This window comes from Capsella rubella, unplaced genomic scaffold (assembly GCF_000375325.1).
Source record: "Capsella rubella cultivar Monte Gargano unplaced genomic scaffold, Caprub1_0 scaffold_8, whole genome shotgun sequence".
NCBI lineage: Eukaryota > Viridiplantae > Streptophyta > Magnoliopsida > Brassicales > Brassicaceae > Capsella > Capsella rubella.
This window is the reverse complement of record NW_006238916.1, coordinates 4,296,757-4,323,580: the sequence shown is the minus strand read 5'-3', so window position 1 is coordinate 4,323,580 and position 26,824 is coordinate 4,296,757. Positions and strand designations below refer to the sequence as shown.

At 40.7% G+C, this 26,824-nt stretch overlaps 2 protein-coding genes and 2 non-coding genes across 4 annotated transcripts in view; 3 read left to right on the top strand and 1 right to left on the bottom strand.

Annotated features, from left to right (window-relative positions):
- LOC17874952 (uncharacterized protein At1g24010) overlaps nt 1–411 on the top strand; it is a 1,337-nt gene extending 926 nt beyond the window's left edge. Inside the window, 2 exon segments of the mRNA XM_023777569.1 lie at nt 78–278; nt 281–411. Coding sequence (XP_023633337.1) covers nt 78–278; nt 281–411 — 332 coding nt within the window.
- A 21,888-nt stretch (nt 412–22,299) lies between these two features.
- On the top strand, nt 22,300–22,406 carry LOC111829138. The gene has a single exon (XR_002832696.1). It is a non-coding gene; the product is annotated as a small nucleolar RNA R71 (small nucleolar RNA).
- Nucleotides 22,407–24,988: 2,582 nt separating this feature from the next.
- Nucleotides 24,989–26,408, top strand: LOC111828970. Its single transcript, XM_023777568.1, has 3 exons — nt 24,989–25,060; nt 25,119–25,343; nt 25,434–26,408. Exons 1-3 carry the CDS (start codon nt 24,989–24,991, stop codon nt 26,406–26,408), a joined length of 1,272 nt encoding a protein of 423 aa, XP_023633336.1.
- Nucleotides 25,525–25,629, bottom strand: LOC111829144. The gene has a single exon (XR_002832700.1). It is a non-coding gene; the product is annotated as a small nucleolar RNA R71 (small nucleolar RNA).
- Nucleotides 26,409–26,824: the final 416 nt, after the last annotated feature.

Here is a 26,824-nt window from a genome sequence, read left to right as displayed (position 1 = left end):
ATACTATTATATATATATATATATATATATATATATATATATATATATATATATATATTAATTGATTAAAACTCTAGTCACGGTTGAGACTGAGGCTGTACCTTCAAAAAATAAAACTACATTTAGAAACAATGGCTTTCAAATCTCGTAGTGATACAAGTCGCTCAAAAGAACCATCAGCTATGACATTCCCATGTGGCATAACTTGGATAGATACAAGAAGTTTGAAGGAACCATGACGATCATTCATGTGGAAGAAAATGGTTGTGACCGTACGATTACACAGTTAAGTACTGGAAGATCAGCTTTAAGATCAAAGATCCAAAATCCATCATGAGCACGTTTCTTAATTTATTTATAGATATGGATGAGTATCTTCGTGAAGCTAGCCATTCGAATTATTTTTATTAACTGTTAACTCATTTGAACCCCGTTTATATAGTTATATCTCAATGCTTCTTGCATTATATGGACTAGTATGGTTAATAATGGTGGCGCATTCAGAATATATTTATTTACTCATAAACTTTCAAAAATAATATATTTGTTTTCATGCATATTGAGTTTTTATATAGTGGGATAATTATAACCAACTCATTGTTTTAGTACGAATATCCTATTCACCACCATTATACATTAAAAACACAAGCTAGAGAACACATATATATAGTTCACTATCCAATTTAGACGTTAGTTTGTTAGAATAAAATACAAGACCTGAAAAAAAAAAAAAGGATTAAGAATCTCTATGAAAAAAAAGTTAAAATAGTGGAAAACTCTAAATACTCATATACATTGTTTTCACACCGAAAAGAGGTTAATAACCAATTAGACATATTTTTCATCAGTATTTACTTTAATACAAAGAGATCACTATCAAAGCAAGCGCTTTCTTATTAGAGAAAATTATAAAGAATGCCATGAATAGTGTCATATCTTTTATGAAATGTCATTTTTAATTTAGTATTTTATGTAATGCCATAGGGTCCACTTTTAACTTATGTAAATGACAAATTTGTTCTCAATCAAAACTTTGTATCTTTCATTTCTTATCTCAATCTTGTTCTTTCATCTTCTTCTTTTTCTTCCAATAATAAACAGTTCCGGCAGACCAGTTTCGGCGGACAAGTTCTGGCAAGCAGTTTTGGCAGACCTGTTCCGGTGAACCAGTTCTGACAGACCAGATTCAACAGACCAGACCATATCTCATGAAGCTGTTCCAATGGACTAGTTCTGCCAAACCAGATCCGGCAAACCAGTTTTGATGGACAAAACCGACAGAATAGTTCTTGTGGACCATAACCAATTTCGGCGGAGCAGTTCTGGAAGACCATATCCAATGAACCGATTTCAATAGAACATAAACAATTCATGCTAAGCAATTCCGATGGACCAAATCTAGAGGACCAATTATGATGGACCAAATCTCTTCTTTATTCTATAAGGAAAATTTTGTCTTTTTACTGGAATTTTTGAAAAGGAAAAGAGAAAAATGGCACTATCTAAACTTTGAGTTTCAGTAGGGAATTTTTACCTTTCTACCACATATATGTGGGTCCCTTACGGTAAATACCACATTTTAAAAAAGTTTTCGAACATACCACTTTCATTTTTTGTTTTTTTGGCTCCACATCAACTACTCATTCACCAATTCGATATTAAAATTCATTTGACCTCGACAATTTTCACTCAAATACAATGATCTAGTCTAGTATTACCCTGAAACACTAGCGGATCCAACACTACCCAACTAAGAATCATTGTATCTTTTCCACCACTTCGAGATGAACCACACCAAGACTCGGTGTTGAATCATCTCTTAAACCACCTAAATTGACCCTAATGACACGAGAACAATTACTTGGACGGAGAAGTCCAAAGTCTAAACTGAAAAAACAGATCAAACGAAACTATTAGTTCCTTAAGATCGGAATGTAGAGCTTGTCCCTATAGCATCACCACCCGGAGGCGCATTATCATAAAGACGTGGGTTTCCCGGCTTTTATCGTTCCGGTCTTAAACCAAAAGACGGACAACATGTCCAACTGAACCAACCAAGAGACGCGAAACAATCAGCATAGCCATAGAAATCTCCGAATTAACCAAACAATACTCGTATCCTAATCGAAAAATAGTTAGAGTGGAGCACGGATTAGTATACCTTCACCTCCCGGTGTGTTTTCGGTGTGGCCACATCGCATATGCCTTCTTGCCTTGCTTGTTAACCGGACTGAAACCAGAGAGTTGAGGAAACTCTCAAGAACGCCGGCTTTGAAAACGTCCTTAAATCTCAGCCACCGACGAACAAAGAAACCTCCCTAGACTAGAATTCAAATCATGCGATCAAAGAATGGTGCGGTCTCAATTCAAGCTCATACAATTGCATTAAACAACTATGGACGAGGGCATTGATTTTAATTCTAATGAAACAACAAATTCTTTGGTTGTAATCATCCTAATCCCCTATGCAAATGCAATGATCCTAAATGCAACATCATAAAGCAAGACTAAAATGCAAATGCAACTATATGACCAATCTATTTTTTAAAGAATTTCTAAAAATATTTCAAAATTTTAGAGGTTTTTTGATGCACATAGATGAATACAAGACAACATGCTAAAAATTCGAAATAAGAAAACAGAACACATGTCAAATGATATCCCAAACCCTTCCCCAAACTTAAATTACACAGTCCCTTATGTAATAAAAATCTGAAAGAAGACTTGGGATCTAAATGAAGCAGCAAATGCAAAGCGGTATTTACAAAGGTAAATGTGGTGGACCGAACCATGAGCTAAGGATGTAAATCTTCTCAACTACGACCTCCTCCTGGATGTTCTCGGTGTCGACAGCGAGATGATAGGTTGACCCGATCGGGTCTGATGGTCTGGCCCGATCGGGTGTGCGATCGGGTGAGATGCTCATGTCAACGCCCAGTTCTCTCCTCAATCTGAACAGACTCCTTCTTGGGTCGAATGAAACTCTTGGTGGACTGACTGGCAAGTTGAACTTGGTTGGTGTTCTGGTTGATGCACTCCTACCCAAACCTCTATGCATAGCAGTTGTAGAAGTTCAACATCCAACTTGCTCTAAAGCTCCTTGATCTGCTCTCCCATATCCTTAACTGTAGCAATAAGATCCTTTACCGTCTTCTTCAATGCTTTGATTATCTTGCTTTGGAACTTGTTCCACTTTTGGAGAATACTTATCTTCTTGTGAGTTTCCTTTAGCCCTTTCATTTTCCTCGATGACTCTTCTCACTCCTAAAACTAGAAGTCTTCTTCTCGTTCATCCCCAGCAACCTCTTCTTCTCTAATCTCTAGTGCGGCTTGAGGTTGTGGAGCTGGATCATAGCCTGGATGTGCAACCAAATGTGGATCATACAACATCGTGGTAGGAGGCCAGAAGTTAATGTTCACCCCCTTCCTAACCCTTGTAAGCTAGGTGTTGGGGAGCACCATTCTCACTGCTCCAACTGAAGAATGGGTGAACTTGTACAAATATAACCCGTTAGGACGCTCATGATCGAGGTTGTGTGTCCTCGTTAAAGTCTCAATGTCAATCCAACGAGCATTGTATACCGTTCCCCGTATTTCCACATCGCAAGCTACCAATAGAGGAGTAATAATCCCACCTATGCTAAGTTCTCCTTGTACCCCTCTCTTGAAAGCCTTAATCACCCAATCCTTGTAGTACCTCAACTGATCAAACAAAACCGAAGCAAGTCTACCATCCGTTCTATCTCCAACTAGTTCTCTACCATCCCTAGTGCTAGGCAAGACTCCACTTAATGCTATGTCTATCAGCTAAATCTCGCTCTCATTCACGTCTCTGGTCTCCTTCCTAGAGTAAATTGTACTAGCTAGAGATTTGTGGAAGTACCTTATAACCAGGCTTCTAATTTGAGCACTCTTCGAATTTGAGGAGGTGTAGTCCTTCCCATCTCCAATGGTTCTCCAAACTGACTTGATCTTCTCTTTAAGCACATCTTGGCTCATTCCACTTTCTTGCTCGAAGCCATAGAGATTCGCAACCTCCTTAAATTTGAGAGAATAGGTGGTACCTCTAACACTGAAGGTGATGTAGCCAAGACAGTCATCCGAGTAGATTTCAGACTCATCCTCATAGAAATGAAGCTGAAGAGAAGCTAGAACGTAGCATGCCTCCTCATCGTAAGCCTCCAAGTTCTTGGTCATGAACAAACCCAGCCCGCACCTCTTGAAAAAGACCTCCACATCTCGTGCAATTCCCAGCTCCTTCATTGTCTTCCGGTGAGGGTAGTGGGTTCCAATGAACCTTCATTGTCTTCCGGTGACGCCTAAACAAGGCATAGAGCTCCTCAAGAGGAGGGAGCTTTTTGTCCTTTCTTGGTGCAACAACCCTCCTAGGCTAAACATCCTCCATAGGCTCATCGAAATCCTCCTCTGCAGGCCTCTTCCCCCTTGTAACATCCTCTCTGGAAATCAGAACATCCTGGCCCGATCGATTGACCCGATCGGGTGATCGGGTCCGAGCTCGAGCTCGGGATTCTTTCTTTTCTTTTCTGGCTTATCTGAGTCCGGCTCCAGTAGCTTGCATTGCAATGAAATTTCTTGCAATTTCTTCAAAAGTTTGGTTGTGATGGATGATACTAGGATTTTTCTATCAATTACCCTAGAGTACTATCATGTCATTGCAGTACAATAGGTATCAGTCCAATCAGGTGTGATGCTAGCAATCAAGATGTATCAGAAATGATTAAGTGAAGTGAAGCATAAATGATTTTGATTTTCAATGATCCTAAGCGAACATGTTAAACATGCGATAAATGTAAGGGTGCAAAAAATAGACTACCATGCATAAGCTAAAACGTATCGATTATTGATACTGGCAAGAAAATAAAGTAGAACAAGTAAATAACAAGAGAATTAATCAGAAAGCACAAATGGATAGAAGATCCTAAGGATGAGGTTATTGATGTAGGTGGAGTATGCTAATATACTTAGAGTGTTTAACAAACCACAAGCATACTAATCCTTAGACAATAAACTTCTAATACTAGTCAATCCAATCTCTTGGCAGAAACTATCAAATTTACAACACTTCCTAATCTCAATTCTCATTGATGAAACATGTAGTAAACATGCATGAAGGAACAGTTCATTAATGTCAATAAACATCTTAGACAACCAATCTCTTGGGCTAAGCGTGTAAATCTCTGGCACTAGTTGGTTCAGACATTTCATCATACACCTTTCGGGCATGAAATGTCTATGACCTAGTTTCAATTGATCAGAGAAGAACTAGCTATGAATACACTAATCCAGAAGGGAACGAACGAATCTAACTTAAACACTCTAGCAAACTAACACTCTCCACCTAATCTATCCCATCCTAAAGAACCCTAACACTTCTTAGACACAGAAATCATGTTAAACATCATGAAACCAGAATCGTTCAAAACATGCATAATAATAAAGATGACTGGAAGAGTAACAACAATGATCCAAGAACTAATTGCAAAATATCAATAACTTAAAATAAATCTCAATATAATTCTCTAGATTGTTTAGTGGCTAACAAGAAAAACCTAAGGGTAAAAACTCGATCCCTTGAGCGATGCCAAAAGAGACCTATTTATAGCAATGTTTGGGCAAAACTTAAAAACATAAAATGACAAAGTAAGACGCGGTTTAAGAGTTGTTGCGACTAACTTGGTCGAGTGACCATCTCGAGTGAGAATCTTTTCTGCTTTGCTCGATCTTGTCACTCGAATGTGCGCGTCGAGTGATGGTTGATCCTGTTTCGCATTCTTTCGGTTCACTCGGTCCCTCTACTCGATCCACCACTCGATCAACCTACTCGATCACGTCTGCTGAGTGAAGTATGTTTCTGCAACGCATCTCTGCTTCTAACTCGATCGTCCCACTCGATCACTCGTATGTCGAGTAACGCTTATTCCTCTACTTCGCTCTGCATGTCTCCTAAGTACCTGAAACACTCCAAATATGCAGAATGTATGCAAGACATGCATGATATGCATAAAACCTACCTAAGTATGTAAAACATGCAGAAAGTGATCAATATGATGCGAATCAACAAATGAATGATGATGAATACATTCCTAAAACGCGATGAAATACAAACTTATCAACTCCTCCAAACTTAGTCTTTACTTTCCCTCAAGCAAAGCAAAAAGAAACAAAGTGTACAAGAGGTTTGAAAATGGGGTCTCAGAACCTGTAACTTGCAAGATAGAGCAGTTAAAATCATTGTCCTGGTTGCTAAGTCTTTGATGCATGCTGAGAGAACTTTACTTAAAGACTTTAGAAAAACTCACCAAATATGAAAATGATTTTATCCCTTGATCTACACATGCATTCAAATCATTCATTCCTTTTAACATTCATTACTCAAGAATATGAATCTGGTTGTGCAAGGCTTAACAAACTCACATGGCTAGGCAGAAAAAGGTTTTGACAATCAAGAGGGTTTAAACAATTTCAGGACAAGGATCTCTCAATAAATAGATTGAGCTTTAGGGAGAATGCTAAAGGTGATGACCAACAAATGCATACAGGAATAAAACTTTGACTACCCAATGGTTCCCAAGTGCTTACTCCTAATCATCTAAACCTGAATGATCCCTATGTCTACCCTTCAACATCAATCCCATTTTTTCTTTTTGCGTGAGGAGAAGTTTCTTATCAATACTAGTGGATAGGGGGTTTCTTCCTTACTATGGTTCTGCTTTCTTATTACGTTATAAGACATCAAAACGTTTTTTTTTTCTTTACATCCCAGAACCATTCTCTGTATATCATGCTATCCCCACAAAAATCAATCATTAGAGTATAAACTTCTTGAAAAACTTTCTCCTCCTAAAGACACAACTTTTTCTGTTTCTCTTCTTTCTTTCCACAATCATTCCAATCCCAAACCCAAGTAAGAACCGAGACCTAGTCCTATCTGATTTGAAAGTGAAAATCAGAACTACTTAAGATTTTAATCTTGTCGGCTCGTACCTAACACGTTCTCCCCAAGCAAAATCCGGTAAAAGACCTACCACTCAAAAATTATCAATTGGTTTGAAAGAGAAGGATAGACTGTGGGTATGGCAAACTGATCAAAAGAAAGATCAGCTACTTGTATCAACAAGAGTGGTGAAAAGAGGAAGATGATCCAAATATGTATATGGTGATCATCAGTATGCAAGCAAAACACAACCAGATAATTGCAAGTCAAGATTAAGTTCTTATAAGGTAAGGAATGAGATCAGATCACAACATGCTTCAACCAAGTTCAAGAACGCTCTTCATGAATTCAAAATTTGTTTCGGGCTTACTTCAAGTTCAGTCATCATGCATCATAGAGCTAACAACCAGGGCATTCATCTGAACTAGTGAATCATAGCAAGTCAACAAGGTGTAAATCATCATCGCCCCCTATGCTAATGCAACAGTCCTACATGAAACAATATAGACTCAATCCTAATATGCAAATGCAAGCTACATGATCACTCTATTTTTAAAGATTTTTTTGAAAGTTTTTCAATTTTTTTGGGGCATTCAATACATATATATGAATGCAGAGTATATGCTAAAAATTCGAAATAAGAAAAGAGAACAAAATATCAAATGTCATCCCAAACCCTCCCCCAAACCCTCTCCCAAACTTAAATTACATAGTCCCTTGTGTAATAAAAATTTGAGAGTTGGTTTGAGAATCAAACAAACAAAAATATGAAAATGCAATGGTATATACAAATGAAAGTTTGGAGTGGTACCTTACTGAAAATAGTAGTTCAGGTATTGAGTCATGGACTCGCTTGTATAAGCGCCTGGTGCAGGCTGTGTAGGAGGATCCTCTGCTGGTTGCTCAACGTTCTGCTCGACCGGATCCTGAGTAAGGTCTTGTAAGTGATACGCACCTGGATCGACAGTCAGATCCTCAATGTGATCCTCGGCTTGATCCATGGTCAAATCCTCAACATGATGCTCGTCTGGCAAGTTTGATGAACTAGCTTTTGCCTTCCGTCTCGCTGCCTTTTCTTTTTCCTTTTCTGCTTCTTCTTGCTAGCCCTAAGCTCAGGGGAGGACTGTCTCGGAGGAGAAGAAGAAACATTCTGCTCCTTATACTCATAGGCTGAATGACATGATGGAGAAGGAGTTCTGTAGCGTGCTGGGACATCACTCGTGGATAAACAGCGTTGAACTGGTCTAGCATCCTGCGGAGTAGTATCTGCAAATGCTGTGGTTGTAGAGGCGCAGCTGAACTTACTCATGAAGCTCTTCATCTTCGACTTCATAGATCTTATGGCCTTATCTTGCAACATGTTCCACTTCTGTAGTGTACTAATAATCTTGTGAGCCTCTACCAAACTCTTACCTTGTCTAGGCGCTGTGTAGTCCTTGAAGTGGTACCTCTCTGGTCTGTACTCATCTGAATCCTCTTCCATATGATCATCCTGTTTCTCATATACCTCCATCGCTTCCTCACCATCTGCTGTGTAAAGAGCCTCTGCGGGAGGTGCAAACTCAATGTTTCTTCCTTCGAGTATCCTAGTGAAAGCAATACAAGTAAGCAAAAATCGCGCGTCACCAAGTACCGGGTGAGTGAAGTAGTACATATATAACCCGTTGCGTTTCTCCCAATGCAACCATTGAGCTTGCCTCAAATTCTGAATGTCTATGAATCTAGGTGCAATAGGCTCTGAACTCAGCGGGACGCTACAAGCTTCTAAAATAACAGTCACCAACCCTCACATGCACATAACTCCTTGAGTTCTCGGCTGCACAGCTTCACTACCCAAGTTCTGTAATTGAGTAGTTGGTGCAACAGAGTGAACGAGGGTGATGTATCAATTGTATCACCTCGTAGTAGTGTTCCATCTGCTGCGGTTGACAAAAGATCCTTAAGCGCAAGATCAATCATCTCTAGCTCCCCGTTGATTAGTGTTCATGTTGTCTCCCTCGCGAAGAACACGTTTGCAATTGATCGATGGAAGTAGCGAATAACTGGACTTCTGATGTGGTTGTTCTTGGTCTTAGATGAAGCAAACTTCTTCTCATTCCCAATTGTTTCTCAAAGAGCCAACAATTAATCCCTATCAATCCTTTGCCCAGTCTCTGTTCCATTAGGGAATCCAAACAAACCTTCCAGCTCTCTGATGGTCAGCAGATACTCATGATCATGGATAGTGAAGGTGATGTATCCCAATCCTCCATCTGACTTTATGTTTGGATCATCCTCATAAAGATGTATGGTAAGCGTACAGAGGAATTGGATTGTCTCCTCTCCGTATGCGTTTCGCGGACTAGTCATGAGAGTGCTGAGATGACAATGCTCGAACATATACTCGACATCATCAGAGATAGCCAGCTCATCCATTGTCTGCTGGCAAAGGCACCTCGTGCCCTGAAACTCATGCTGCTGAAACAGCTTGTAATTCTCTCTCGGGGCTAACCACTTCTCTGTCTTCTTCTTCTGCACTTACTTGCGAGCTGAGACAAGTGGATGCTCTTCAAGCTCATAATCACTATCGTCATCTTGCAGCTCCATTGGTTTCTTACCCAAAGATTTACTGGCTCTGCTTCTTGCCTGAGAAGGATCAACACCAGACGCTCTCTGATATGCAGCTTTCTTCTGCTCCATATAGACCTTGGACATAGACTGAGGAGATGCACGCTCTGTTGGTTTACAACCATACTTCTCACGCATTTCGTGCAACAAATCTCTTGACATATTGACATTGAAACAATTGGCACTCAAAACTAAAAATTAGCTTGTTAGTGTTCCAAAGATCAAGAAAAATGAGCAAATGCGAAAGAAACGAGTGGAGATACAAACGCTTATCACTTTCGGTCGAGTGAGAGATAGTGGTATCGAGGGGGTTGAACACGCGTTGAGGAAGTTGTTTGAGCAGCTTTTGATCGAGTGAGCTTCTCGGTCGAGTAGTGAGGACACGGGTACGAATGAGGGTGGGACAATCTTGTTCGAGAGCAGCTCGAGTGAGAGCTCAGCGAGTGGGTTCTTCGGTCGCGTGAAACTACTCGAGTGGGAGACTTCCGATGCGCTCGTCGAGTGAGGTAGAGAGAGAAGGTGTATTGAAATCGAGTGGAGAGGGTGAGTATACCCGATTAAGTACAGAGTGGGAATCCGGTGAAGACAAGGCTCGAGTAAGCAATTCTGGTCGAATATCTCTCGGCGAGGTTGAGTGAACTTAGCCGAGTGAGATATGGAGTCGAGTGACTAGACCGAGTCTCGAGTATCGGATAAGTTAACTGGAACTGTTTCACCGGTCGGGTGAGAGAAAACTCCACCGTTGAGTGAAGCGAACGGGTCGAGTGAGCTTCGGACGACGGGCTGGTCGAGTGGTGATGACGGAGAACTGAAAGCGCGTGAAGAGGAGATGATGTTGGTGGTTCCTCCGTTGAGTAACGCCGAGAGCGGTCGACTGGTCCTCCGACGGTCAGGTGAAACAAGCTCAGGTCGAGTAAATGACGCGTTGGAGTGGAGCTTTGTCCGTCGAGTGGGTGAGTGTCGGTGCTCGAGAGCTTTAAACCACGGGATGGTCGAGTGAGGATGCGAGCCGGCCGTGTGAGCTTCGGTCGAGTAAGGGCTTGCTCGTGTGGTTCTCCAGACCAGTGGTGGTGACGGCGTGCTCGAGTGAGAGGTGAGATGGATAGTATCGAGAATCGAGTGGTGAGAGTGAAGATGAAAAATTTTGTGTGGGTGAGGGAGAGGGAGAAAAGAGATAGAGAAAATCGAGTGGGTGAGGATAAGGTGTCTCACTCGACCCACCTCTTTTTTTTTTTTTTTTTTTTTTTTGCAAAATCTCTACCCAATAAAAGTTATCCCACCATCTCACTGAACCATGTTCGATACTGTATATCCTGCGCACTCATATCTTTGAAGTCCTGAACAACACAAAACCAAAAACAAAAATCAAAAACACAAAAAATCTTAAGCAATATATACAGGGATACCTTTGGGACTTCCTCCCAAGTGAGCTTGTTTAAAGTCGATGAGCTTAACTATTTATGCCTTTTAGGCTTTGGGAGGCTCATAGAGAGGCATTGAAGACCCCTCTGGTGTCTCTTGACACGTTGACCGTTCACACTGAACTCGCTGCCATCCTTGTTCAGGAGAGTGATCGCACCAAATGGCAAAACATCTTTGATTTCAAACGGTCCAGACCATCTAGACTTGAGCTTTCCAGGAAACAGTTTCAATTTGGAATTGAACAGCAAGACGTGATCTCCAGCCTTAAGCTATTGATCAAGATCTTATTGAGTATGTCAAGATAGAATAGACCATTATGTTCTACTTTATATTGGTCTATTCTATATTGACTAAGTTCGGATAGTATAGACCACTAGGCTCGTCTCTACTATGGTCTATATTATACATACGGGGGATGTTAAGAGATAAAATAGATTAGCATTATTTATATTATTAGCTTCCCTTGTAAGCTTATCCCTTATCCCACCTATATATTTGTGTGGTTGTAAACCTAATGAAATAATAAGAGTAGTTCTCTCTCTTTTCTATACTTGGTTACTATTCATCTTCTCTCCCAATCTCTTTCTTATTCTTGCTACTCAAATCTCGCATCTCTCTCTCTCTCTTGTTATTCTGCTTAATTCAACATGGTATCAGAGCATGTTTTTCGATTCTATGCTCCTTAAACATCTCGATTCTACCTAATCTCTCTATACTCTTCTCATTCTCTTCAATCTTTTCTCTAGATCTAGATCTAGATTTACTTTTTCTAAGATCTTCAAGTTCTCACCATGGAGAACCCAAAACCGATTATCAATCCGGTCGTTCTTAAAGGTGTGAACTATCTTTTGTGGACAAGAACCACAAGAACTGCTCTTTGTGGCCAAAGAGCACAAGGTGTATGTTCACTGGATACTCAACCACTCAAAAGGGCTATAAGTGTTATGATCCGGTCAATAGCCGTGTGTATGTGTCTCGAGATGTGAAATTCTTAGAAGATCAAGGTTACTATGACAAGAAAGATTGGAATAGCTTGGAAGATCTATCCCACATTCACATGGACCGTGCCTCAAGTCTAAAATTTCTTCTTGATCACCTTGGGAATACCTCTCAAAAGACACCAAACCATGATAAACCCACCGGTTTAGGAACCACCGGCCATTCGCAACCCGGCAGCCATCCGCACAAACCTGCCGGTTTAGGAACCACCAGCCATTCGCATTCGCAACCCGGTAGCCATCCGCACAAACCTGCCGGTTTAGGAACCACCGGCCATTCGCATTCGCAACCCGGCGGCCATCTGCAGCTTGTATCGGAGGAAGCTTTGACCATCTCGGTGGGTTCTCTACCAAGTCCGGATACTCATTCTCTAAGCCAAGAGCCTCATCCGGACCCTATCCATGGTAATGAAAGGGATGTGCAATCGGAAACATCAACAATGCATGAAGAAGAGGAGGAAGAGGAAGATGTGGAAGAACATCTACCTCCTCCACAACCTCTTAGAAGAAGTACAAGACTCCAAGAGAAAAGAGTCTTCTACAATAATCAAGCCGTGGCTCATCCAATACAACGCGTTTGTTCGCTTGCCCTCTTGCCTACCGACCATCAAGCCTTTCTTGGAAAGATTGACACACATACCATTCCTCAATCTTATGAAGAAGCCAAAGAAGATGATCGTTGGATTCAAGCTGTAGAGGATGAAACGGGAGCCATGATCCGCAACCATACATGGGACGAGGAAGCTCTTCCCTCGAGAAAGAAAGCCGTAAGCTCTAAATGGGTCTTTACAATTAAGTTCTTGAGTAATGGCGAGGTGGAAAGGTACAAGGCTCGGCTTGTTGCACGTGGGTTTACTCAAACATATGGGGATGACTACACGGATACATTTGCCCCGGTGGCCAAGCTTCACACGGCTCGAGTTGTTCTCTCTCTAGCCACCAACTTATCTTGGGATTTGTGGCAAATGGATGTTAAGAATGCCTTCCTCCAAGAAGAACTTGAAGAACTAGTGTATATGACTCCACCTCCCGGCCTTGAATCTCTTGTCACCCCGGGCAACGTTTTACGTTTGAGGAAGGCAATCTATGGTCTCAAACAATCCCCGAGGGCTTGGTATCACAAGCTAAGCTCCACTCTCAAAGATCATGGGTTTAACCGATCCGAGGCCGACCACACTCTCTTTACTCTTCAAAGTGATCAAGGTATTGTTGTTGTACTCATGTATGTGGATGATATCATCATCTCCGGGAACAACAAGGAAGGTATTCAAGACACTAAACTCTTCCTTAAGTCTATATTTGATATAAAAGATCTTAGTGAACTCAAGTACTTTCTTGGAATTGAGGTATGTCGCTATCCAAAGGGCTTATTTCTTTCTCAAAGAAAGTATGCTCTTGATCTTTTGAATGAGACAGGGAAACTTGGATCCAAACCGGCCTTGACACCACTTGAAGAAGGCTATACTTGTGGACCTTTCACGCCCTTGATCAACTTCTCTAATCCGTGGACATCACACTCTTTTTCCCTTAGTATAGTTTTGTCCCATGAGGTTTTCTATACTAAGGTTTTTAATGGGGTGATGCTTCACGGATTCCAAGCTTAGCTATTTCATTAAGCTAAGCTTGAGGGGGAGTATTGATCAAGATTTTATTGAGTATGTCAAGATAAAATAGACCATTATGTTCTACTTTATATTGGTCTATTCTATATTGACTAAGTTCGGATAGTATAGACCACTAGGCTCGTCTCTACTTTGGTCTATAATATACATACGGGGGATGTTAAGAGATAAAATATATTAGCATTATTTATATTATTAGCTTCCCTTGTAAGCTTATCCCTTATCCCACCTATATATTTGTGTGGTTGTAAACCTAATGAAGTAAGAAAAGTAATTCTCTCTATTTTCTATACTTGGTTACTATTCATCTTCTCTCCCAATCTCTTTCTTATTCTTGCTACTCAAATCTAGCATCTCTCTCTCTTGTTATTCTGCTTAATGCAACATAAGCTCTCTAACAACAATCCTCTTGTCATGGAAAGCCTTGGTTCTCTCCTTGTAGATTTTGGAACTTTCAAAAGCATCAAATCTGATTCCCTTAAGTTCATGGATGTAAGGAACTCTTTTTGCTTGGGCAGCATCAATATCTAAATTCAGAAGCTTGATATCCCAAAGTGCCTTGTACTCAATCTCCACAGGGAGATGACATGCTTTACCATACACCAACTGAAAAGGTGTCCTTCCTATTGGTGTCTTGAAAGCTGTCATGTATGCCCATAGAGTATCATCCAACTTGGTAGACCAATCTTTCTTCGAAGCCCCAACAACTCTTGATAAGATTCCTTTTATCTGCTTGTTAGAAACCTCTACTTGTCCACAGGTCTGGGGATGGTAGGCAGTAGACACCTTATGTTTCACACCATATTTCTTCAACATGCTTTCAAAACCCTTGTTGATGAAATGTGTACCACCATCACTGATCACTGCTCTCGGTACTGCATACCTGGGAAAGATGATGCTCTTGAACAGTTTCAGAATAACCATGTGATCGTTGGTGGGACTTGCAATGGCTTCAACCCATTTTGAGACATAATAACCTGCAACCAGAATGTATACGTTGCCATATGATGGAGGGTTGGACGGTCCCATGAAATCAATTCCCCAAACATCAAAAATTTCTACTTCCAAAATCGGGTTCTTAGGCATCTCATTCCTTCTGTTGATGTTACCCATCCTCTGACACGTGTCACACTTGGTGATGAAACTGTTTGTATCCTTGTAGAACCTTCTGAACTGTTTTGAATGTAGCGAAGTGTCTTCCATATGCGGATCCATGACAGTGCTCAAGCACTCCCTGCACTTCTCCTTCTGCTATGCATCTCCTAAACAGCCAATCTGAACCCCTCTTGTACAAGCAAGGTTCATCCCAGAAGTAGTGGTTGACATCTCTGAAAAACTTCTTTTTTCTATAAGGTTCCATGTCTGCATGAATCTCTCCACATACTTTGTAGTTCACAACATCCGCGTACCAAGGCATACTCTCCGAATTGACTGCTAGACATTAAAACCCCTTCATCGCAATTCATGTTTGATGCATCTTCTTACATATCTCAACAACCATAAGATGTTCTTCAGGCATGGAATCCTCGATAGGGACTAGATCTTCCATTCTCATTCTGGACAGGTGATCAGCAACGCCGTTCTCTATCCCCTTCTTGTCAACAATCTCCACATCAAACTCTTGGATTAGAAGTATCCATCTCAACAGTCTCGGTTTGGTATCCTTCTTGGAGTATATATGCCTAAGTGCAGCATGGTCTGTGTAGACTACCACCAAGTAACTTCTGAATTTCTCAAATGCAAAGACTACAGCCAAGAGCTTTTTCTCTGTTGTTGCATACCTCCCTTGTGTCTCATCAGGAATTCTGCTCGCATAGTAGATGACATGCAGTTTCTTCTCTATTCGCCGCCCCAACAGTGCCCTTACTGCATAATCAGAAGCATCACACATTATCTCGAAAGGATGATCCCAATCTGGAGCTTGGACTATTGGTGCTGAGACTAAAGATTCCTTGATCTTGTTGAAAGCTTCCAGACAGCTCTCATCAACTATGAACTCGACCTCCTTGCACTGCAGTCTTGTAAGGGGTCTTGCTATTTTAGAGAAGTCCTTGATGAATCTTCTGTAAAATCTAGCATGTCGAAGGAAACTTCTTATATCCTTGACTGTCTTGGGAGGCTGCAACTGGACCATAACCTCAATCTTTGCCTTATCAACCTCAATCCCTTTCTCCGGTACCTTGTGTCCCAACACTATCCCTTCGTTCACCATGAAGTGACATTTCTACCAGTTGAGTACTAGGCTTGTCTCCTCACATCTTGCCAATACCCTGTAAAGATTCAACAAACATGAAGAGAAGGAGGAGCCATATACGGAAAAGTCATCCATGAATACCTCTACCATCTCCTCTATCAAATCCGAGAAAATAGAGGTCATACATCTCTGAAATGTTGCACGAGCATTACACAAACCAAAAGGCATGCGTCTGTAGGCAAATGTGCCATAGGGACAAGTAAAAGTAGCCTTTTCCTGATCATTTGGGTGGATAGGGATTTGGAAAAATCTGCTATAACCATCAAGGAAACAGTAGAAGGGATGATTGGCTAATCTTTCTAACATTTGATCAATGAAAGGAAGAGGGAAATGATCATTTCTAGATGCAGCATTCTGTTTTCTGTAATCAATGCACATCCTATGCCCACTGATAGTCCTCGTGGGGATCAATTACTCTTTTTCATTTTTTATCATTGTAATTCCTCTCTTCTTAGGTACACAGTGAACTGGGGATACACAAGTACTATCACAGATAGTATAGATAACCCCAGCATTCAACAGTTTAAGAATTTCTTTTTTCACAACTTCCTTAAGATTATGATTCAATCTCCTTTGAGGTTCAATACTAGAGTATGATTCATTTTCCAGGTTAATCATATGCATGCAGAGACTAGGTGAGATCCCCTTGATATCATCTAAGGAATAAGCTATGGCCCTTCTATATTTTCTCAGCTCAGTGACTAACAACTCTAATTCCTCATTATTCAAGCTAGCATTGACAATTACAGGATAAGTAGAGTTGGATCCAAGGAATACGTACCTCAGTCCTAAGGGTAGCGGTTTGAGCTTAACCTTGGGAGCTTTTAACTCTAACCAGTCATTATCCGCCACTTTGATAGAGTCAACAGCTGGGTGAGTGATCGGGTTGTCATTGACTTCCTCCTCTACTGCGCATACCTCCTTGACAGACTGATCTAGTTCTTCAAAACGTTCTGAATCATCAGTTGTCTTGTATGTATCTAGCAATGTTTCGTAGACCTTGGTTTCAGCATGAAGAAATCCATCTGATCCATTCTTTGTCAAGGCTGTCTTCAGATGATCCTCCTCAGCAAGTTCTTTTAGAAGTTCATCAGCTAGCTGACCCATCTCTTCTATCCAAAACACCTTGCCATTGATTGTTGGTTTCTTCATAGACTCCTTGATGTCAAATGTTATCTTGAAGTCTTCTCCCAAGTATAGGTCTATCTTTCTTTTCTTAACATCAATGATAGCTCCAGTAGTGGCTAGGAATGGCCTTCCAAAAATCAGGGGATCCTTCAGCTCTTCATCCATTTCCAAAACGACGAAATCTATAGGGACTTCAACAACACCAATCCTTATTGGCAAGTCTTCCAAGAGTCCATGCGGGAGCCTCACTGATCTATCAGCTAGAATGAGAGATATGTTGCATGCCTTGTATCTTGTGAATCCTAAACGTTTAGCCACAGACAATGGCATCAGACGCACCGACGCTCCAAGATCACATAGACATCTGCTGAATGATAGGGGCCTAGTGAGCAGGGTAGAGTGAAGGATCCATGATCCTTAATCTTTAAGGCAGTAATTTTCTTCTGAATAATAGCACAGCATTCATGACTCAATATCACCATGCCTTGGACTTCTTTTGCTCTCTCTATAACCAAATCTTTGAGGAACTCCTGATAAGGAGGGACAAGTGCGAATGCATCCAGTAATGGCATTCTCAACTCAATCTCCTTCACTTGCTTTTCAAATAAAGCATTATACGTCTCAGCTTGCAGCTTTTTGAATCGTCTTGGAAATGGTAGAGGTGGTTTGTATGGTGGGGGAACGTATCTCACAGGCTTATCCTTGGAGGCTGCAGGTGTTTCAGAATGTTTCTCAGCAGGTTGAGGAGCTTCTTCAGGTACGGTTTCTGATTCTTCTAGAGGAACAACCAGATTTTCATTCTGATATACATCCTCCCCTTCCAAGTCTTCACTATCGTAGTGACTACAACAGATCCTTGTCTGGGAGGCAAGTTTTTACCGCTCCTCAGCGTGATAGCATGAGCAAACTCCTTAGGATTCTGAACAGCTTTTCCTGGGAGTTGGCCAGGCTTTGGGGCAGAAGTAGAAGCAGTTTTACCCTCCATATACTTGATCTTGGAATTCAGAGTCTCAATCTGCATATTCATATCATTGTATGAGCACTCCAATCTTTGAGTCAGTTCAGCAAACTTCTTAGCATTTTTAATAGAGCCACTTGCTTGTCCCTCGAGGAGTTGGTGAAGCATTTTTTCATGTCATGGTCTGGTGACTAAGGAGGTAGAGCGTGTTGAGGTTGGAATCCTGGTGGTGGTTCTGCTGGAGGGTGGTAACCTTGCTGAAATTGTTGTTTGGGCACATAACCTTGGTTGTAGGGCACAAATGGTTTGTTTTACCCCTGCTGCTGCTGCTGTGGAAGTGGATAAATGTGATCATGGGGATTCGCAACATTGGTGCTCCTATAAGACATATTGGAATTCTGTTTATAGGGGTTGTATCTCTTGTTGTATCCACCTTGGTTGTGGACATAGCTTATCTCCTTAGATTGTTCTCCCTCCCCATCCATAATCTGGTAAGGGTCTTCTTCAGAGACGAAATGAATGTTCCTCTGCTAGCTCATCAAGAGTTTTTCCAGCTTATCATTCATAGCTTTCATCTCCTTCTTGTACTTCTCATCAAGATCTGTGCTTGCCCTGATGGTTCTATCATTGTAGTTACCATGTGATTGGGACAGTTTCTCAACAAGCTCCCGACCATCGTTGACGTCCTTGTTCAGAAAGTTTTCATTGCTGGCAGTGTCAAGTAACATCCGGATCTTTGGGAGAACGCCCCGGTAAAGAGTACTGAGGAGAGACTCCTTGGTGAAAGCCATGGTGGGGGAACAAACGAATCTAACTTAAACACTCTAGCAAACTAACATTCTCCACCTAATCTATCCCATCCTCAAGAACCCTAACACTACTCAGACACAGAAATCATGTTAAACATCATGAAACCAGAATCGTTCAAAACATGCATAATAATAAAGATGACAGGAAGAGTAACAACAAGAACTAATTGCAAAATATCAATAACTGAAAAGAAATCTCAATTACAATTCTCTGGATTGTTTGGTAGATAACAAGAAAAACCTAAGGGTAAACACTCGATCCCTTGGGCGATGCCAAAAGAGACCTATTTATAGCAAAGTTTGGGCAAAACTTAAAAACATAAAACGACAAAGTAAGAGGCGGTTTAAGAGTTGTTGTAACTAAATTGGTCGAGTGAGCATCTCGAGTGAGCATCTTTTCTGCTTTGCTCGATCTTGTCACTCGAATGTGTGCGTCGAGTGACGGTTGATCCTGTTTCGCATTACTTTGGTTCACTCTGTCCCCCTACTCGATCCACCACTCGATCACCTACACGATCACGTCCGCGGAGTGAAGTATGTTTTTGCAACGCATCTCTGCTTCTCACTCGATCGTCCCACTCGATTTCTCGTATGTCGAGTAACGCTTGTTCCTCTGCTTCGCTCTACATGTCTCCTAAGTAGCTGAAACACTCCAAATATGTAGAATGTATGCAAGACATGCATGATATGCATAAAAGCTTCCTAAGTATGTAAAACATGCAGAAAGTGATCAATATGATGCGAATCAACAAATGAATGATGATGAATACATGCCCAAAACGCGATGAAATACAGACTTATCAATGGGCCTCCCTTTGTGATCTTGAATGAATTTTTTTCTTGGTTGAACTTCTCTTGAAGCCATCCTACTTTTCTGGGAATCAAGAACTCAAAGCTTAACTTTAGCAAGTTAGCAACACAGAAAATAAAAACAACAAGAACAAAAGCAAGAACAAACCCATAAAATAGGAAGAACAATGAACTAGAGAGAATGAAGAGAGAAATCTAGAGATAGAAGTGAGATTTTTGCAAAATGAGAGAGTGTGAGAGCCTTGGTCGAGTTTGTTCTTTAAATAGAGGGTGAGAGGGGACAAAAAGCAAGAGAGGAGCGTGTTTGGTCGGGTTTGGTCATGAATTTCAAATTTCAAATCGGGTTGACCATTGACCCGACCGTTGCTACCTTTGACCTGATCGGAGGACTTATATTGAATACGATCGGACGGTAGAAATTGAACCCGATCGGGTGATGTTGACTCGACTGTTGCGTCGTTGACTCGACCCAGTGGGCCTTATGTTTTGGCCTCTATGGCCCATTTGGCTCTTTTTCTCTTTCTTTTCTTCTATTCTAGCATAATAACACCTTCCCTTGCTCACAATCAAATCTGAACACACTTTTAAACAAAATGCAAACAAACAAAAACAAAAGAAACTTAAATAAATATATACAAGAATACCATTGGGACTTCCTCCCAAGTGAGCTTGTTTAAAGTCACTGAGCTTGAATTTGCATGTATCTCAAGACGTGGTAGAACCGTAGAGAGGCTCGGTAATCCTCTCTAGAAACAATGACTAGTGGACTTGACACCTATTCCGCGAAGCATACCTCCTTTTGAAACTGAGAACCTTCTTATCCTTTCTCGAAGTTAGGATGTGGTTCCTCCTTTTCAATTCCACAACTTGCTTATCCATCTAATGAATGGTGGTTGCAAGTCGCATCAGGTCCATCTTAAGGGTCTTGATGCTTGGAGTTCCGTGTAGGTGGGAGAGGAGGACAAGGTTTCTTTTGTTCTGATTATCGTAGTTCGTTATGGATATGCCATGGTGATCTTCATCTTTGTTCCTCATCCAAGATCGAGGCTCATGGTTCCCTTGGCCACGTCAATCACCATACCTGCTGAAGCTAGGAAACGTCTTCCAAGGATTAACTGATATTGCGGTTCTCTTTCTATTTCCAAGATCAAGATATCAGTAGGAATTTTTACTTTACCTATTTCTATTAGAAGATCTTTTAGCACTCCTACGGGCTGCCTCGAACTCCTATCTGCCATAACAACCGTTAGGCTAAAAGGCATAAACATCGTATATCCGATTCATTGTGCTATCGAAAGAGGCATAAGGCTGATTGAGGCTCTTAAATAGTAGAGGCATTCATTAAAGATTATCGATATGATTGAACAAGATAGTGTGAAGGCTCCAGGATCTCCTATCTTTCTGGGAAAACTACGATCTTGAGTGGGTAAGTCCCATCTTTTCTCCTACTGCATCCGCTCGAGCAAAAATTCCTTTGGAATTTCTCTATAGGAGGGGGTATTTGCAAAAGCATCAACCAGGGCCTTCAACTGGTCATTCCTTGTAAGCGTGTCAGGTATTCTTCTTTAATCTCAGTCTTGAACTCTTCAGGATAGAGCAATGATCGTCGAGATGATGAAGAACCGGGACTAGTATCCCTGATTGGTCGGAATCGTTCGTTGGAAGCTAGTTCATGCATCTTATCATACTCACAGCTTACACGATCGGGTCCATAGCAGACATGATCGGATCCATATAAGACTCGATCGAATCTATAGTAAGCTCGATTAGATTTGATACCTGCCTGATCGGGTTCTTCGTCTAAGTTGTTTGAGATATCTGTTTGAACTGAATCATCCCCTTCTTGGACTTCACTGTCCTCAACGATATTCATATATGACTCCCTTAAAGTAATTGCATTAGCAGTAGCAAATTCCTTAGGATTCATGACAGACTTGCCTGGTAGCTGTCATAAAGAAGTGGAGGTCTGTTTTCCTTCTAAGTGAGATTGTTGCTCTAAGCGTCGAACTTCTGGTTTAAGTCATTACAAGAAGTGGGGATATAATTACGAAGCTCGGCAAACTTCTTTGCATTCTCAAGATTGCTATTACTTGTCCTTGGAGAATCTGATGAAGTATACCCTAGAAGTCCTGTTCTAGAGGTGCTTGAGTAGATTGATGTTGGAATTCTGGAGGAGGTGCCATAAGTTCTTAATAAGCACCTTGGTGCTATTGTTGAGGCACAAAAGTCTGTTTTTGATTAAAGCCAACGAATGGCTTGTTCGGAAACTGTTTTTGTTATGGAGGGTAGACTTGATCTTGAGGGTTCGTAACATTGGTGCTCCTATAAGATAGATTTTGGTTGGGTTTGTAGTTGTTGTAACCCTTTTGGTAACCTCCTTGATTCTGAATATAGCTCACCTCTTCATTATTATCATAATCCCCTTCTTGAGGTTGAAAGGGCTCCTCCTGTTAAACAAAGTGTACACTCTTCTGCTGGTTCATCAAAAACTTATCTAACTTCTCATTAAGCGCCTTCATATCCCTCGTATATTTGTCCTCTTGGTTGGTGCTCCCTCGGACGGTTCTATCATAGTCTTCATTGTATGTACCATCAGACTGAGTTAGCTTCTCCTCGAGTTCCCGACCAGCTTCAACATCCTTGTTGAGAAAGTCCTCATTACTAGCTGTATCAAGAAGCATCCTAAACTTAGGCAAGATTCTTGGGTATAATGTAGTTAGGAGTGATTCGTTCCTAAACCCGTGATGGGGACATTGCGATTGATATCCCTTGAATCTCTCCCAAGCCTAACAAAATATCTTGTTGTGCTTCTGGGCAAAGCTAGATATCTCATTCTAGAGACGATCTGTTCGTACGTTGTAGAAGAATTTAGCCAACGCCTTCTTGCACTCCTCCCACGTGGTAATAGATCCCGTGGGCAGTGACTTTTCCCACTTATGAGCTTTATCCCCAAGGGCGAACGGGAATAGTCTGATTTTGAACCCATCTTCCCTCACACCATTGATCTTAGTTAGACCACACAACCTATCAAATTCATCGAGGTGGTCCAAAGTGTCTTCCATTGACAGCCCATGAAATTTGTTTCCCTGAATCATAGAAATCAAGCTGCTCTTAGTGAAAAAAATCTCTATAACCACTTGGCTATTCGTGGTTGTGCCTTAAAATTCGTGGCTATAGCATCGTAGATTAAAAAATTCGTGGCTGTTTTTTACAAAATCACCTTATAGTCACGAATTTTCGCGACTGCCAAGTGGCTATATGTGATGCAAAAGGGTTTGTCGATCCAATTTGGGTGTGATGTAAACAAGTAAGATGCAACATAAGATATCAAGTTAAGCCAAGCAATTAACAGTTTGGATCATCAATTCAATTGCATAAAAGTAAATGAGTGAATTAAACTAAGGATCTAAGAACAATACTAATGACAAGCTAACCATGCAAGAACTACAGAAGCAGTATTAAAGCAGAAATGAAAAGCAAGTAAACAATCAAATGAATAAAGGTCTCAAGGATGGGGTTAATGGGTTAATGAATCGTCTTAATCTCATTGGGGTGCTTAACATGCTTAAATATATCTAATCCTAGACAATGAACCACTTAACCTAATTAGTCCAATCTCTTTGCAAAGATTATCAAATCTTAAGCACTTCCTAATCTCAATTCTCATTGATGAAACATGCAATAGATAAGCATAAAGATCAAGCTCATTAATGTCAATCTACCCTTAAACAACTAATCTTTTAGGTAAGCAAGTAGATCTATGACATCAGTGGATCAGACATTCCATTAAACACTTTTTGGGTGCTGAATTGTCTAAGATCTAATCCATCATGGTTAATGCAAAAACTAGCTATTAAATCTCTAATCCAGAAGGGATATATTGAAATATAAGCTTAAACACCCCTAGAGACTAAGATTCTTTACTAACCTATCCCATCCTCAAAACCCTAGAAAACTACTCATATATGGATTTCTTCATCAAGAACACAAACCCATAAATCTCTAAATCATGCGTAACTAGATAGATAATGATCTAAGGAGAAAGATAATACAATGAATCAACATTAAAAACTCAATAGCTCAAAAGATATTAAGATTACAAGTTTCTGTAAATGTTTGGTGGCTACAGAGAAAAACCTAATGAAACTCGATTTTTTCTCTTAATGACCCAACGTCTCTATTTATATTAAGTTTTGGAAGCCCTAAAACGCAAAACGACAAATTACAAAGTCGGTTTGAGGCAAGCTCGTTTGGGTGAATGTTGGGCTCGTTCAGGTCCTTTTCAAGCTTGGTCGAGTCCGCTTCTTCTTCACAATCCGATCACTCGGTCGTGTCCACTGATATATCATGGTTTTTACGGGTTTTTGGCCATGATATAAGTCTTATTTATAGAGATTTTATAGTGTTTTCGAGTCTTTTGCAGCCATTTCATGATATAACCACTATTTGGCATGGATTGGAGCGTTTTGGAGCATTTCGGAGCATTTGGAGAAGATGTGCCGAAGGAACGTACCGGGAGAGCATATTTGGTGTGAGTGTCGAGCGTCACAACTTCTGGTGTCGATCGACACCAATATCTGACGACAATTAAATTTCACACTTAATTGAAGTTCAGAAGATTTGCAGATTCGGCCGAGAAATTTCCCTTATTTGCAATTAAGCCTAGTTCGTGGTTAAGACATATATATTGAGTTTTTAGGGTTTTGTTAAGACTTAGGCTTTATTTTGGAGAGGGAGATTTGTAGAGAGCTGGGAGAGAAGAATCAAAACCTCCTTCAGAAAAGATTCAGAACTCCTTTACTTCTTCTATTACTTTCGTTTATGATATCTATTTTAATTCATGATGTTTGTTTCATTTACCATGTCTGAGTAGATCTCTTGTTAGGTTTAGGGTTTTCAAAGGAATTCATGAATTGTTATGTTGTTAGATTGTTAGGATTGAATCAATAGAGTTCTTCATCTAGATTGTGGTTAATTTATTCTAGAGTAGTGAAAGCAACCTAGAATCTGATCTTAGGTTAATTGGTAGACACAGAAGTGTTATTGATTTCCTAAAAATAATCTAGATGAGCAAAATACCTATTCGCAAAGAGATTTGGTTTAGAGATTTTGTGAACTTATCAAACCTGAATTAAATGCATGTCTGAACTTATAAATTTGCAAAAAGATTTGGAATTTAGGGTTCTAGACATTGATAATCTTTGCAACGAAAGTTGATTGATTATACTTTTGTGATTTGAGTTCAAGAACGGTGCTTTATAAATCCTGACAATTATTTATTTGCAATTCTGAATTTCCTGAGAATATCCCTACGCCTAGCGTTTCCTCATTATTGTTTTAAAACCAATCTTTAATTTCATTTGTTGTTGATCTCAACAATTCCAAACTAGCGGGTTTAGAAAGAGAAATTTGAAAAGCTAAGAAAATGGCAGCAATGGCACCACCAGTGATTCTTATTCAAGATGCTGAGGGTACTCTCAGAGATGGAGATGGCCATGTGAGAAATGCACAAGGGCAAAAGCTGAATGCTGACGGGACTGTAATTCCTGAACCAGTCGCCGTTGGCGTTGAATGCTGAAGCAGATGATGAGAACCGTACACTTGGAGAATACAACAGGCCTGCACTGTTCTATTCAAACTGCTCTGCTATACGTCCTCCTGCATTTCAGAGGAACAACTTTGAGTTGAAGCCTGGGTACGACACTCTTGTAGGACAACACCCGTTCCATAGCCATACTCATGAGCATCCAATGGACCATATTGAGAAGTTTGAAGACTTGGTATCTAGCATCAAGGCTGATAGTGTATCTTCAGATTTTCTGCTCTACAAGCTTTTCCAGCACTCCTTTGCTGGAGAAGCACTATCCTAGCTCAAGGAGTTGAAGCCTGCATCTTTTACGTGCTGGAAAGATGTAAAGGTTGAGTTCTTGAACAACTTTTATGATGATGCGAGGTCCAAGGAGCTGCAAAAAAAGATTTCTACCTTTTCTCAAGGGATCTCAGAGGCTTTCAAGGCTGCTTGGGTGCGTTTTAAGGGGTATCAGAGAGATTGTCCACACCATGGTTATGACAAATTTCAGCTGTTGGGAATCTTTTATAGAGGATTGGATTGGAGATATCAGATGGCTTTAGATGCTGCAAGTAATGGTAACTACAATACAAGGTCTCCAGCTCAAGCCACCAAACTGATAGAGAATTTAGCTACCAGCAACAGCACTAAAGTTGCTGATTTTGAGAGGAAGAAGCTAGCTCAAAACATGGATGGTGTTCAACTTGCTGAAGTTAAGGCAAAGCTTGATTCTGTGCATAACCTTCTTGTTTCCAAGAAGACTGTTAAGTTTGCAGCTGAGGTTGAGGAAGTTGAACCAGGTGCGGATGAAGAAGAAGGCGTGAACTACGTCAGTGGAGCTGGATATTTGGGTCAGAAGTTTGGTAACACACATGGTAACCGTTACGACAATGGGTATGGTCAGAAAGGCAACAACAGTTTCGTTAGAACCTATGGAAATTCTTCATACCAATCGCCTCCTCCTCCATCTGCAGATACTGAAATGAAATCCATGCTAGAACAGATTCTAGTGGTTCAGCAGAACATAACAGTGGATTTCAACGGGAAGATGGATGCATTATATACTTATCTAAATGGCAAGATAGAAGCTTTAAGCACATTTACCAACAAGTTGGACGTTAAGGTTGCACAGACTACTAGAACTGTAAAGAAACGAGAAGGATGCAATGCCATTTTGATTAGGGATGGAGATGATGTTTGGGAGGAGGAAACAAGTGAAGATGATGAAACCGTACTTGCACAGCAGGTGTCGCTCGACACCATCTCAGGGTGTTGATCAACACCTACACTAGTTCTCGTGAATTTGGTCCCCGACGGACCGATATCTATCGCGATCGACACTAAGGTATCGACAGCAGAACCCTGTATCGATCGACACCTACCCTGTGTCGATCGACACCCCTCACAGACAAACCCAGATTCTCTTGAAACTCTACGACTATCTACAGAAAATATCTACAAGCCTAAGGTTCCTTTTCCAAAGCCTAGGAAGTCTAAACAGGAGATAGAGGAATCTCGATGCAAGGCATTGATGGAAAAGGTGATCAATGAGATACATTTAGATAATGCAGATCGTGATTCACCTATGCTTAAGCGGTATGTTAAGAGGATGGTCCAAAATGACGTGAGCCCTGAGGAAGGAGCTTTGCTGGCTAGAGATATAGGTGTTATCTTCTTGAAACAGACCCCGTA